The sequence below is a fragment of the Halyomorpha halys genome, unplaced genomic scaffold (genome assembly GCF_000696795.3).
Source record: "Halyomorpha halys isolate HHAL.00 unplaced genomic scaffold, Hhal_1.1 Scaffold3779.1, whole genome shotgun sequence".
Lineage (NCBI taxonomy): Eukaryota > Metazoa > Arthropoda > Insecta > Hemiptera > Pentatomidae > Halyomorpha > Halyomorpha halys.
In genome coordinates, this window is record NW_027107161.1 from 62,728 (window position 1) to 78,908 (window position 16,181).

The 16,181-nt window shown below is 29.6% G+C and overlaps 1 protein-coding gene across 1 annotated transcript; it reads right to left on the reverse strand.

Annotated features, from left to right (window-relative positions):
• Positions 1 to 294: 294 nt before the first annotated feature.
• On the reverse strand, positions 295 to 15,851 carry LOC106691856 (Cuticular protein 66D). The gene is made up of 6 exons (XM_014437755.2): positions 15,765 to 15,851; positions 9,810 to 10,061; positions 7,619 to 7,777; positions 3,246 to 3,410; positions 2,118 to 2,267; positions 295 to 646 (listed from the first exon to the last, which is right to left on the reverse strand). Exons 1-6 carry the CDS (start codon positions 15,771 to 15,773, stop codon positions 542 to 544), a joined length of 840 nt encoding a protein of 279 aa, XP_014293241.1. The 5' UTR covers positions 15,774 to 15,851; the 3' UTR covers positions 295 to 541.
• Between the last annotated feature and the right edge of the window lie 330 nt (positions 15,852 to 16,181).

Below are 16,181 nucleotides of genomic sequence, written 5' to 3' on the forward strand. Positions count from 1 at the left end.
AAAATTAACATCCAAATTGAGCACACTTTCTGAAAATGGCTCGGTGTTACTTCCTTTCATGAAAATCGTATTTCGAAAATGAATATAAAATATCTGTATGTACAAAGGTATAATAAGAGCACTAACCCTCTGCAATATTGTTTTTTTTAATATTAAGTAATAAGGGAAATGAGCTAAGAAATAAGTGGTAAAGTTTTTTTACCTGATAATAATGTTCGTTACGTACGTAAAATAATGATTATTTTTAAATTAATACTAATTGTAATTCATGAGAGGAAATTAAATGATACAAGATGGGAAAAAATGACTATATTAAAAACAATTTACATTTAATTTTTACCATTTCGTAAATAAGTTCATTATAAATATAGTACTCACATTAAACATGCAAGTACAATCGGATCACAATTATTCCTAAGGTGTCGCGTTGAGTTAACACTTCCTCTTAAAAGAGGATTCACATTTTGATATTTCGTTTTTTACAACAAAAAAAAATAAAAACTTAAGCTATGAGTTTGGAAGTCTTGATGAGGAACAACAGTTACTGCTGGTAGGCCTGTGGTGAGTAGCCTTGAGGGATTCCACCGTAAGCCTGAGCCTGTTCTGGCCTCAGGGAATATTGCTGCTGTGGCTGTGGAGCTGAACCCTGAAACATTATTAATAAGTGTACTACATTATTATTTATTCTACATATATTTATGGCTACTCTCTCTATTCCTAGTTAAAATTTAAAAAACTATGGGAGTTCGAGTTACCAAAAAAATGTTACTACACAAATTCCGAATCAATTTATCAACAATACAATTTCGCATTGAAGATTAATTCAATGAAAAGGTTAACTATACCCGACGATAAAGGCATTTAGAAAATAAATAAGCTTCCAAATTGTAATACATAGCTTGGATTGTATTTTAAATAAAAAGATTTTTTTTTAAACTAAATTATTTAAGCCTCAGCACGTAAATTGTTGATAATTAATGTACATATGTACTACAAACATAAAATCAAATCTTCAATTTTATTATTTTTTTAAAGGGGTAGTCCGGATTAGCGAGAGTCGCTGTATTTTCTACCTAATAGAAATTAAGGATTTTTTCTAGATGCGTATGTTAAAAAAAAGTAGGCGGCAAAAATGGATGTTGTAATCCTTAAGTAAAGATGATGTTGAAAGTAAATCAAGAAAAAACTAACCATAGTGCTCTCTTTACAATAATGTTCACTAGAGTGTTGAAAATAGTTGCCTTAAAGGTATTATAAAGACAATATTGTGTTTCAGATAATAGTTTTCACTTTCTGCATGAATAAAAGAACAATTGAATTCTGAAGTTGAAGTAGACTTACACTTACAATAGAATAACAATGAACATGTTCGTAGTTATCGAAAAGCCATTTAAAATATAATATAAGGAAAAACCCTTTTTTGTATTTTTTCAATTTAATAGTGAATACATCAATCTTTAAAAATTTAAAATGCATAAATTATTTTAAAGCAAAATCGCATGTTTTTACATCCATCCTTTGAAGATGAATTTACAAATCAGTATTGGACAAAAGTAAGCGAAGATAAAATCTGATATGGATAAATTTTATAACATATCCAAAAGGTTGGGTTTCAATGATGTATTTAATATTTTGTGAGGGGCCTAGAAGTTGCCTTGCAGTTAGTGTATGATAGTGCAACTACAATCCCGTTTTCTGGTATTGATTATTGGAGAAGTTATAATGATCAGAAAATATCAAAGGCATGTTTTACTGAACTCTTAAAGTTATTGTTGCTAACTTTACTTGTTCATTTTTATTATATTATATTCATTATCATTATAGTTTTATTTATCCTTGTATTGTAATGAATTAAGAAAATTCCAGAGAGAATCCTCTGTTCTCTCATTTGTGCTCAAATTAATGTTGGATTACTTTAAATATAACTTTATTTAGTTGATCTTGTCATAATTATACCTTATTCAACTTTATGACATCTGTGTACGAAATTTAGGCTTTTGAGCCATAACACGTTTCAACCCGATCGGTTTTAAGTAATTAAGATTTTAACCATCGTCTCAGTTATATTGCTAACTAAAAGAAATTTATTATCCCCTCTTCGAAAGTGCTCTTCATACCTGAAGATATTGCTGAGTCTGTTGCTTCCTGGCTGAGGGTCCAGCTTGGGGTTGGTATTGGGCCTGCTCTTGGCCTGGTCCTGGAAGAACGGGCTGTGGGAACCTGATCTTGATGTCGGTTGGCTCACGTTTCACGTCGGCCTTGAATCCCTGGAAACAAATATTGGTATGCAACTTTAGAAGATAGTAAGAATAATGTTGTTTGGAAATTTCAATGGACCTTCAAAGACTCATCAGTTGTTTCCACTATTTAAGAGGATTTCTCTCTTATGAAAAATAAAATGACTTATCAAACTTACTAACACAAGTACGCAAAAAGGGAATTTAAGTTCAAAAGTTTAAGATAAAGAGATGGAGAAAAAATGTTTATACAGATAAATATAAACAAATTTCATAAAAATTAATAATGAACCAATTGAAATTTCAGTTAAAGATAAAAAATTATATAAATTTAGACAAATATGATATGGCCACTCGTAAAACGTATTAATTTTCTAATAAGAACAACAATTTAATTCACTTTTTCCTATTTATCATTTTAAAAAAGTTTTATGTGATAGTCGGACAACCAGAAATTATTGTATCGAAACCAATTTTAAATGAATATATTAATTAAAAACCTACGTAAGTACTCACGATATTGATAAGATATGTAAAGGAAGTTTATAAACATAAAACTTATATGAAACTTAAAAACTAATTGTACAAAAGCCCTTATTTTTTTTATTTTGTTCGTTAATGGACTTCGGCACGGCATTCGATGATGACCTATATAGTCATGATTATATGATTAAAGACTGCCATTAGCCTTAGAGTTCTTGAAAGCTCTTACCTAAATTACAGTTTCTAGTTTACCACACTGCGTGGTACTCTCCCTATTTTTTGTATGTGGTATCAAATAAACAATAAAGGAAAGTCAATTATTTTAGGCCCTTTCACCGATTCGGCTACAAACGGCCCTTATTAAACTCCAAAAAAATGATTGTACAAAGGCCCGAATCGTTCTTCTTTTCTTAAATCTGTGTACATAAATATGTACATATGAACATAAATTATCTTACGCAGTAAACACAGCTTCATACAAAAAAGAAACAAAAGAAAAAAACAGAACTGGATGGAGTTACATACTTCGATTGGGTCGGCAGTGTAAGTGACAGTCCTGATAAAGCCATCGGCATCGACGACGCTGTAACTTCCTGTGATCTTGTTTCCTTCCCTCTGTTCCTTCCTCTTCTGGTAGTTGGTGAAAAGGTCGTCTTTAACGTTGAAGCCAAACTGGTAGTCTGCTGGTAGCTGAAAACAGAATATTTTTCTTATAAATATTTTTATATTTCAGTTATTTTATTTTCTATAAAACTTTAATTTTAAATAAAACTTTATTTTTCTACAAAGTAAATAAATCGTCCAAAGGACAAGATATTAATCCAATTCAACCACGATTGTTCTAGATAAACAATTTTGAGATTATACTATTTATAATTTTTATAAATTATATAATTTATAATTTTATGAATTACAAAATTTATAATTTTATGAATTATAAAATTTATAATTTTAATTATGAATTATAATTTTATGAATTGTAAATAGTATAACTGAGCCTATGAAAACATAGCTTAAATGAATTGCTTATGTTCAAAGTTAGGGTTTTTAATATATTCTTCTTACTTTATATTTTATAAGAAAAAATGTTAATAAATAAGTTATGTAACACTACACAGGTTTATAATTTGTAATTATGAAATTATTTCATTGGTAAATAGTAAAAGCATCCTAATTTAATGTGAGTTTAGAGGCCGGGTAGTATTGCTTAAAACGTGTTATTAACATTTTTGTACCTTTCGTATTCACCGGTTATACGAAACGTTATTATCACATATTTTGTAACAAAAATGCTAATAACGTTTTGATATCTACAGTTACATTGCCCAACAGCGAAAAGTTATTAACATTTTCGACAAATCGGTGTAATGAAATCAAATGTTATCAACACTTTTGTTAGAAGTAGAAGAGTAAATAACATTTCGCAGTTGATCATTGTAAGCTATAGGCATTAAAATACTTACAACAAAATCTAAAATTTTGTTAACATCTATGTTACGGGTAACGTTTCTGTGTAACCCTATCTCCAGAGGAAAAAGTAATAATGCTACTACTAATAAAATACACATACAACTAATCATATGCGGGATGTTTTTAAAAATCTAATTAAAATTTTTTGGAAAAATTAATGAATGGTTGGTTGATTGCTTGCTCTTTCACTATTATGATTAGTTATTAATGAATATTCATTAGAGATATCGGTTTCATAAGTTATATTTTCTTCCTGGAGATCCGCGTGATTGGCACAGTGCGTCAGAGCATTTCAGAGAAAGTGCTGGTCAGTGGGTGATGTCAATCTCACTTCCCATTTGCCCAAGCACCCATATGCTAATCTTTTGGAGGTGGTTGGAGCTCGGTATGCTTGGCATTGGCGGCATTTCTTATTTATATTTATGTAATACGAAATAATGTTTATTGCGAGAGTTTTGCAACTTGTTCTGCTTCCTTCCTACGAAGGCAGAGAAGATTTGAAATCATGCAGGAAATGTAAAAATGTCATCAGAATCGAAATTTTCCCATCGCGTTCTATTTGTAGGGAAAAAAGAAACAAAGGTTTCTTGCCTTTCTGTGGTATAATACATTTGACAAGGACAGGAATAACAATTAATAGGAATAATCCGATCTTAATGAAATTATGAGGAATTGGTTTGGTAGAACCTAGATGATCCCATATCAATTTTATCAAATATCATGTCCTAATTTCGCTAACATATGCGCAAACTTTAAAAAAAAAAAAAACACCCGTATTACAAAAGACGGGCTCAATCTAACCCAAAATTTAGGATTAGTCTGATGTAAATTTTATGTAAAATTGCATTTACAACTTTAAGCATTTTTCTTGAATTCTATGGATATATTTCAAAAACGGCTCGTTCCGTGAATTTTATTTTCAACGCTTCAGTCATTAAATAATTAAATACCGATTGAATTGCAACGGAGAGAAAAAATGCTGACCTAAGTTCTTCGCGGACTTTTTTTTCTGAATCTATAAAAATTAAAGGTATCTAGGTAATTGATTTTTCTTATTTTTAAATAAAATTGTAAAGGAATCTTTTTTAAAATTGATAATTGTATAGGTACTAACTTTATTTTGTTTAAATATATAAATCTTATACAATTTTAGTCTCAAAACAATTTTTATTTCTATATAAGTCCTACGTTTCGGCCAATTCGGCTATCCTCAAGGATAACCTTAACACAATTTTAGAACCACATCATTAAAAAAAAAAAAAAAAGAATTCTTTGTAATTTAAATCTTGAAGATTTGGCCTAAGTAGGATCCAACCATATACTTTTAGCTGATATCACATTGTAAGATATTTTGAAGGCTATTTAAGCAATTATTGGACAAATTTTGTTTAAAAAAGTATATATATCCCTAGTCCTGAAAAATTATTTTAGAAATATTAAAAATGAATGGTCTTAAATAAATTATAAGGAAAGGTTCGTTATAAAAATATCTCCTATCTAAGGTTTTATTCTGTATTAACTTAAATAAGTTATTTCGATAATGACTAACTGATTGACTGATACTGACTCAAAACGATCTCAAGATAGAATTAAACATTCTATAAAAGCTATAAAAACAACGTTGAGTTGGCGGATTTAACACCATTAATGATTCTTGGAAATGTCAATAAAGATAAAAACATTAAAATAGGTAACTGGAGTTCGTAATCATCATTGAATCATGAATATTCAAAATATGAAATTTGCATACAGTAAGAGAATCAGTAATGACCTGCTGACATTATTTTTTTCGTCATTACAAAATCTGTTTCCAGTTTTCTCAAGAATATTTAATCTCCAGATCATGGACGCCAGTCGGCTTGAAGATTCTGAGTGTCAGTCATTTTGGTAAATCTTATACCAACTTAAGATTATCTAATAAAAAATATTTAAATGTGCAATGTAAATGAAATTTCGTAAACGAACCAGACCTGCCCTAAGACGACATACAGCCGTGTTATATCATTCGTTGTTGTGTTGGGTTGTCCTAAATACTTTCACCACGACCGCAGTGGCTCGAAGGTGTAGCCTTATGCAAGGTACCGGTTCCCGATTGCCACCCCGTATCGAAGGCATCGAAGTAATTGGATCGAAGTTAGCAACTATATCGAGTTAGGTTATTAATGATATAAACATTAATGTCTTCCAAATTTGGTGAGCTACTTGCAGGCAGTTGGTCACAGTTACCAATTACTCTTGATTTATGAACTGTTTTTTTTTTTTTTCACATATAACATAAAAACTATTCCCGGCCACTTTTTAAACATTACTTGCGTTCAAAAGCTTACGTGTCCAAAGTCTTTCACTTTTCGAATTACTTTATCTAACAAAGAGAAAGAGAACACTAACAGAAGTATAGATATATTTTATAATACATTACAAAGTTCAAAGTAAGGATCCATTCTGATATTTTCTAATCATTAATTTATCTTATTTTAATTCGACCTATAATTTAGGCCGGGATATTGGAAATATGTTTTCTCTTAATTCTGTATTTTCTTCCTTGCCCGAGCTACTAACCAACTTCTCCTTGAATTATATCTAAAGTAACCGATATATCCATGATTAGTTTACCGAAAAGGACGAATTGAACACTATAGGCTATTCTTATAAAAATCATCACGAAGGATCCCAATCTACTGAAATAGAAAAGAATATTTAGCTATTGTGGAATTGTCTTGTAAGAATATGAAAGTTGTTAATATAAACACTCTATAGGCACGGTAACAGATATCAATATTGTTACATACAATTTAAAAAAGGTCTGGCAAGTATAGAGAACATTATGTTTTCGTCACAGTTTCTATTGACCACACAATCACCCATATTTCCAGATTATCATTGATAATAATATCACAAAACAGGATTTTTCTTTTGAGAATAAGTGCGTAATGCCAAATACTTTTGTACATGCCTAAGTACTGACAATTTCATCAAATCTTTGACAATTTCATAAAAATGAGATTAACCGTTATTGGAGTCGGCCTGGAATATGGATTTAACTACACAAAGAAAGATAACGAACTAAATTTGGTCCTTGATATCTAGAACGTAAAATGTAATTAGAAATTTTTATTTCTGAGGACAAAATTGGTTTTTTCTTACGTCATCAACAAAAAACTGCTCTATCTTGACTAGAATGAAGTTCATATAATAAACCATAATTTTTAATAGTTATAATTTTTTTTTTAAATAGTTCAAATAAGTTCAATGAATAATATTTGGGAGATATAACAGTATATGATTTTTTATTGTGCTCGTATATTGGCTATCACTGGCAATACCAAATTTGAAAGAAAAAAAATCTTTTAAGGGTTTAAATGTAACATTTAGGAGATCTTCTTCATCATAAAAATATTCATTAACATAATAATTCAATTATATTGTACCTCAGCTGCTTCTTCTTCTTCCCGTGTTGGTCCTTGAGGCCTGATCAACTTCCTTGGTGGGGCAGCTTGTGGCTGTTGTTGGTATTGTTGCTGTGGTTGGTAATACTGGGGAGATGCGCTTTGCTGCTGTGGTTGGTAGTACGGATCAGCTCCTGCCACCTTTGAGTGATTTAAATAAATAATTTAGAACATTTGAATATTAATAGGAAAAATAAAATAAAAAAAAACCTCAATTAATTTATTAATGTATAAAAAATTTTAGTTCAGATAATCTTGTACAAGTTCTTAACATTCCACTATTCTTATACGTCATGGATCATGTACATGTATATGCCAGAACGATAATTTGTTGAGAAGAACCGAGTGTCTGGTAATCTTAGGATCTTATTCATATGGGTTCTTAATATTCATAAAAAAAAAATATTTCCTATAATCCAGATTGATTCTAGATTGATAAAACGCAATCCTTGCTTCACACTGTGACAAATAGAATGTAAAGTTAAGAGGAGATAGTAAGGAGTGTGCGACCCATAGAAATGATGATCTAAGAGATCCAACTCTAATTTTAAAATACCCTGTTGTTTCGTGACTCAAGAAGATGACATTAAGACATGATAAGTAGGAACGTGAGTATTTCTCAACAACTTAGTTATGCAACCTAAGACAGTCGTGACACAGGCAATTTTTGATTGGTCTTGGGCTTATAGTGCTCGGAAGCAAAAACGATAGATTGAATGATATCTACTCAATCAAAATAAAAAAAAAAAGAAATAATGTTTTGTTGGCATCCTATATAGTTACTCAGCCATTTTTGAATTTTGGATAAGAAATGTGAGTTGTCAAAGACTTTTACTGAGAAGCAACACATACTCATCTGTTTTCTCTTGAATCAAGCAACCATTGTTTTTCATTCTTTACACAAAAACATTTAATGATTATTGAATATGAATTGCTTATTATTATAGAAGAATGACCTGAGGTTTCCTCATAAAATAAAAGAAAATTGTGATTCAGCTAAAATGGAAGATTAAATCTCATACATCCACCATTCTGAAAATACTGTTGTCATTGGGATTCTGACATCAACTGGACAAATAAAATTACTAAAGACCATTTGGATATACCTTAAAAAAATATTACAGACAGCAAAAACAATTACCTCATAGAAATAATAACGCACTGATTTTTCACGTACTCACAATAATGAATATATTCCTTATATTTAGAGATGATTTCATGACTAACATCACTACACTTAAAGAGCTGAAAAAGAGCTGGATAAAAGACGTAAGGAGATAGTAAAAATTTCATTCTCATAACAAAAGGAGGTGCCGTTAGGTACTTTTTTCAATTATAAAACATATAAAATTATACACTTAGTGCTTACCTTATGACAGGTATGAATGTAAAATTACTACAAGAAAAAGTTAGTAAACATATCAATATGTTAACTGATGTGATAATGATCTATTAGAGTTTGGCCGCTTCCAATAGCCTCCAACTCCAGTTGTCTTAGGCTGTCCTTTGTAACGCATATTATGGGAATTCTGGAATCATCCATCCGAGAGACTCATTCCCAGGGTACCTTTGAAAATGAAACCAACTACTGAGCCGTATATCAACAATGCCCACATTAGCGTTTTGTAGAAATAAATTTCAGTTTTGTTGTGAAGTGATTTACTTTGTAGTTATTTTGGCAAGCATTGATTATGGACCGCTGTTATTCTTCCAATTTTTAGGTAAGCTCAACCCCAGAACTAAATTCTCAGTCTAAATTGACGAAAGATTCAATAAGCTGGTTCGGGTCTATAATATGCTACGTGCACTCACATATGTTCTCTTATATTCGTTGATAGTGAATCCAAAGACAATTACCTGACAAAAAATGAACTTTTAACATTTCTCAACACTAAGAATACAATATTCTACCTCTATTATCCAAAGTAAAATTGGATGAAGGAAAGATTGTACAAACTCTTCATATACAATGATATTTTTCGTTCTCTACAATAATAAGGTCCTCCAAGAAAACATGATGAAATGAGAATATTTTTCCTTGTTTCACATTCCCCGTGGAAGATAATGTACTTATTTAGCAATAATTGAAGAACATTTGATACCTAGGTGTATCCAGGATACGTATGAGATACATTTTGTTTTTAAGCATTGTTACTAAAAAAATGTTGCTTACTTGATAGGCGTTGGCTTTGGACTGGGGAGGAATCTGGTAGACCTGCTGCTGGGGTGATGCCTGGAGGGCGGACTTGCCCTGGGGAAGGAAGTAGGCCTGCCTCCTGGATGGGGCCTGAGGTGCTGCCTGGGCTGGGCCCTGGTAACCGCCGAGGGCACCCAGGGTCTGCTGCCTAGCCACGAACTGGGCCAGTTCCTCCTGAGTCTGAGCCGCAACGGAGCTCAAGGCTACCACCCACACTACGCCAAGAATCTGAAAATAAGACAAATATTTACTCAAACTGCAAGGACTTTAATGAGAATAAGCATAAATAAGAATTTTTATTTTTCTTGAACCTCTTCTGTAACTAGTGAAACTGCATTTTGTTATTGGTTCAAAAAAGTATTAAAACGTGGTTTTTGTGACTCGTTTTGCTGACAGATTACCACACAGCAGGGCAGCATTGATTCGCTCGAGGCTGATACGTCACTCGTAAATCTGTTACAAAACAATGTATTATTGGAGCACGTTCTCGAGTTTCTATTAGTTCGTTGGTTTTGTTTTCTGAAATCGAATTAGTTTCAGAAAAACCCACCGAATTAAGTGAGAAATTATTTGTTTTACGAGCACATTTATGACGAAGAAATGATATCTTATTTCAGCAAACCAACTACTTTAAAAAAGGATTAAACAGTTTCAAGATGCTCTTAAAATATTGATCAACTCTATGGAGGGCTAATACAAAATATTGTACTTCAGTTTTTCGACTGTGATTATGCGAGTCATGAAGGAAGGAAAGTTGATTACAAATTATAGGTTTCACGAGTCAGTGGCGTAAAGTTTAATCATATTTAGGCATCCCCAGACATCGATTTTTTAAGAGTCAAGGTAAAAAACAGGTTTCACGTTGTTTTTATAATAAATTTAGTAATTGATATCAACGTACTAAGAATGAAAATCTCCATTCTCCCAGAGAAATCGAATGCGAAAAAATAAATTACATACAAAAAATCTGGTTTCTTTCCTCTTATTTTCTTTTTCGGATAGAATGGGATTTTTATTCTGAATACATTGGTTCTGATTCAATTAATAACAATTGCAAAAGAAAAACATGAAACCTTTTTTAGGCGCTAATCGGTGATCCGTACATACAAACTCTCATAACCCAATATAATTTTAAAATGTGTAGTTATAAAAATTATTTTTTTTTAAAATCTAATATATATATATAATGTTCTAATAGACAAATCAAATCTTCATGAATATCAGAGGAAAGATATCTTCTTTTATTGGGACGACATATAACTTACGTTATGAAAGTCGTAAAATAAAAAAAGTCCGGATTATGTGTTTTCGTATTTCAATGTATAAACTATGAAGAAATTAATTTTCTAAGTGAAGGAAATAATAATTAATTGCTGTATATAACTATGATTAATAATAATTAAAGGTAATACGGAATATCTGTTGAATGGTTTCAGTTTGAAAGTTATAATATCTAAAGATAGTGAAAGCTGATAAACATCTACTTTCTCTAACTTAGTACATATTATAGAATTTATCAAAAATAATTGTGTAATGAGTGTTGAAAGGATGTTTCTTTAATGGCTCGTAAGAGTTGAAAAAGTAGAAAGGGAAGGAAATGAAATAAACGACGCACTTCGAAAGAGATAAGCGAAATGTTTCATGTTAAAATTCAAGTAAGAAGTATACACTTTATTTACTGGATTTTTTTTTTTTAAGACAAGTTACTGAATATTTTACTGATTTTCTCTTGAAGAACGTAATCGAGAAGTAAATTTTTATTTTTGTAAACTATATTTGTTACTTTACAGTATTATTATTAATCATAAACTGAACTGTAGAATCAAATTCTGTTCCCTTATAATTTTTTAATATTTAATGATTTTGATTTGTATTTACTTTTATATTTTGCTTTTCTTAACACTTTTAGGTATAGTAATGCTTTTATGATGGGGAATATGTGGCAAAGGTCTGAATACACGAAAAGCAACTGATTAACTTATAATCAACATGTAAGAACCACATGGATAATTTTCGCCTAACGTATATACTGATACATAAATAAACTTGAATTGTTTGTAATACAAGTTAATAGTATATATTACCTTCCTTTCAACTGAGACAACTAAAAAATGTTCATTTTATGAAAACCTTAATCGAATTAATTGTAAGTTTGAATTTACAAAAATTGCCATTTGAGGTGTTAAAAAAAAAATCATTTCTGAGTTGTACCATTATTTCATCAGGAAGTCAACACGAAGTTATCGGTAATTCAGATATTTATCTTCATAGATCTTCTATATTTTATTACAAATATATATATATATTTAAAAAAAAATTGCTTTAGGTTTATTATAATTTTGGATTTATCGCATAGCCAAGATTAAAATTTAACTTACATTTAATTTTTTACATTGAAATAGAATATTCACATATTATTAACTGAATATAAATTAATTCAATGGGTTATTAGTCTATGAAAATTGAATAATTTAAGTTTTATTAGGTAAAACAAATTCGCTATGTTTCTACTTTAAAACAGATACAACCCGTTAAATGAGGTACCAGCTATATATAATATACTGGGTGTCTGTGTAAGTAAACAGTAGGTGCTACTTATATAAATTTAGATTTACTAAGATATTAATGAACAGATTTTCTTTTAAAAAGCCAAGGTATACCTACCAAATTATTTTTTTAAATTAATGTTTTTCTTTTTTCAACATTGTATCTATTTAAATAAAATCAAGATTTCAGTTCTAATCTAGAAAATATGAAAGGTACTAAAGTACTGTCGCATTTAAAAAATAAATAAAATAGAATAATTTTTAGTGGGCAAGAAAAATTTGTACTTGACTGATACGTGAATTACGTTTGAATCCCTGGATTGCATTCTGTTTTTTGTTTTTTTTAGAAAGTTTTTCAGTTTGAAATCCTTGAATAAAAATTAATACCAATGAAGGACTAACTAATCAGCTGACACAGGCTGTTGTTAACAACTGAAATCGTTTGCTCAAATTGTTTTCGAAAGGTGAAGGTCCAAAGTTCTTGCAATTGCAGCAGCCTTTCTCTCATCCCGTAGCAGATTTTCCACGATATCGCAAAAGAGCAATAGATAAAATTGCACTTCATGAAAGATTATATGTAAACGGAAAAGTGGCCGTCGATTGTTGGGTAACTTACAATGTCTGAAAGGGTAGCATAAAACTTTAACTTTTATCAATTTAAAGAATTATCGCAGTTATATAAATTTGTTACACACTATAAAAATAACACCTTAAGCCTCGAATTTAAACTAATGGAAAAAACTAATGGAAATTAATGTTGTTAGAAGAATTAATGGTTTGTATAAGATATCTGGGTAGAAAACGAAAAATAATCTTTTGGAAATTTATATATTAATAACCATTAATCGAATAATTTCCTTTGCTGATTCAACAATCGAAGAAATGTAAATTCTTTCTTCTCCCCCTTCTGCCTACCTCTGGCTGTGGTAATATTTTCATAAAAATCTTACCAGAGTCATCTGTTTGTTGCTGATACGGTTTTAAGTACACTTAAAAAAATCAAAACTGGTGTTCAAGTTGTTTATGCTCTTGATCAATTTTTAAAAAAATAGATTTTTTATTTCTTCTATTATGTTTTCATCAGACTTTATCCCTACCCCACAGATTTGACTCAGTTTTGCTAATTTCATTATTAGAATATTGCGCAATATAACAGAATCAAAAATGTCTGGATACCCTCAAGAACACCTGGTTCTCATATGAAGATTTTAACTGACAAAAAATATCAATTCTAATTCAATACTGCCCCTGAAAAATTCTAAATTAAGAGTAATTTAAAATTAAGTTTAAATAAAAAATCTTATTAAACCTTCATAGACTTCATGAGTTCCGAAAAAGTTTTAACACAGATCCTCAACTGTAATATTTATATACGTTAAATTCTAGCAAATCGGAAAAATCCTAAGATGAAGTAATGTACCTTCAAGTATAGTAATAAATTAAAGCTAACTATAGCTATCAGCTTTTTTTAAAAAGATGACATTATTCATAAATAAATTTTTAAAAAGTTACTAGTAATATGGAATGGAAATGTGACGAAACGAAACGAAATTTCAACTTTATAACTTCTTTAAATATAAATATCTTTAGTTTAAAATATATAATAATAAATCATTTTTAAAATAATTTTTTTCAAGTAACGTTTGGTTTTATATTTATTTAATCTGAAAATTATTGTCTTATAAATTTCAAAATCGTTAACTGGGTGAACAACGTTTTAGAAATTTATTTAAATTTAATTTAACATCTGATAATCCATTTGCAGTGTAATTTTATCAATTAAAATTATTTTTTTATTATTATAGTATAATTTAACTAATTTTTTTAAAGGCTTACAGGCGATACTAAACAAAAGATGTTTCAACAAACCGAAGGCACTGAATATAGGCACTGAGATTTTAGCCCGCATCACAGTCAAGTATTGCGTTATAGTATTTGAAAAACCTGTGACCTTTAGAAATCTCTAGGTTCACGTTGTGTGCAAAACCAGTTGTTAAGAGTTAAATCGTTGGTTTGCATCCTATCCATCAGTTTTAACTCATTCTTTATAAAAGTGAATTTAACTAACCTTTCACTACTAATTACTTAAGTAATCATACTTTTTAATATTAAAAAATAATTAGATAATAAATTATTCTAAATAATAACAACCCATAATTGATTGGAATCAATATTAAAATTTTAGGATGGAATTCTTTGTATCACAGTTAGTGTTTTATTCATCTTTTCTTTTTTAAAACAACGTCTTACTTAAAATTATTAATTTTGTTCGAAATGAGTTTGATTTGGCAAAATTTGAAATTATTTATGTATGGTCAAATTTATTTCGTAAACTTGTGTGCTTATTACCAAATTAGTTAATTGTCTATTTAATGATATATAAATGAGATATTAATGTGAAAAATCTTAAATGTTTTCTAGCCATAGTAAAAGATGAAAGAGAACATTAAGGAGTAATTAAAACAAATGGATAAAGACTTATTTTTATTAATAATAAATATACCGATTTAAAAATTAAATAAAATAAGTTTTCTCTCTTTTATTTTTTTAATTACCCCTAATATGGCATTAAAAGTAGGTACTTATATCTGTATATAAGGTGGACTGTATCACTTAACCTTTCTCTTTTACAAAAGAAAGAAAAAATTAACAAAATATACAATTATGAAAGTTATTTCCAAAATAAGGGACTTTTTAAAAATATTTTTGAAGGCTTCCTCATTTCTGTATCTATTTGTGTCTAATTTATTTTCGGATAAACTTCTAAATCAGAGATAAACATGAATATTTCGGAATAATTGAATAAAATCAGTCAAAATCATATTTAAAAAGACATTCCTGTTTTGGTTTATAATTGAAACAAACATAATTAATATATAAAGCTTTTTATTGAATACATATTTAATTAATTTTTAAAAATAGAAGAAGGTGAATCAACGAATCTGTAACTAGTCTGGTTTTATAATTCATAGTAATTATTATACGAAAGTATTATCTCGTAACTACAAGCATACTTAAAATAAAGATAATAATAAAATGAATACATATATATTTTTTAATGATTGTAAATATCTTTAATAAATCATTACAAGCATTGAGTTCAACTTCTTCTTTAACTATTTTTCATCTACAATTGACAAAGAAAGATGAGCTCATAAGAGCCTCGTGAAACAAAAGCTTCCAAATCTAATTTTATTATTTTAATGAGCAAAAATCATGAATCTATATGTATATAATATTTGTGCCCAAAAATTGTTACTGTCCCTTCAAAATTAATAAATATACTCTGAGATTATATCCAACTTTTAAAGGATTTTTCAACCGTTCCCGCAACTTATCAGAGAACTAAGGAACATATGAAATAGAAAAGGGCTGACTACACTACCTTGTACATGTTTCCAAAAGGTCGCTGGATCTCCGTGGGCTAGTAGACACCGGTACACCGCGTGGAAGGCAACAGTGAGAGGTCTAAGGTTCACCTCTCTCTTATATAGCCTTTCATTGGTACCGCGCCGTGGCGGGGGTGAACTGTCAAGGATTTGGTCTTTCGGGCCTGCAACTTGTACAAGAGGATTGAAATATTCAAAGGGCCGAATAAAACACAAAGTGACTATGAAAATTGACCCAGTTCTACCTATTTATAATAGTTTATTATATACCAATAAATTAAAATGAAAATCATTATAATGAATAATAAAATCTATAGATATACATAATTTAAACTTTGAAAGAGTTTTGTGATATTAAGGCATGAGTTGATTCGTTCAGTGTTAAATTTTTTTAAATTTAAAAATATTCAAAT

What these genes read in the sequence shown, in the direction of transcription:
- LOC106691856 (XM_014437755.2), bottom strand. An exon ending in CCAAAGCCAACGCCTATCAA is followed by an intron (nt 7,778 to 9,809) that starts GTAAGCAACATT and finishes AATCACTCAAAG; the next exon opens with GTGGCAGGAGCTGATCCGTA. An exon ending in AGACTCAGCAATATCTTCAG is followed by an intron (nt 647 to 2,117) that starts GTATGAAGAGCA and finishes ATAATGTTTCAG; the next exon opens with GGTTCAGCTCCACAGCCACA.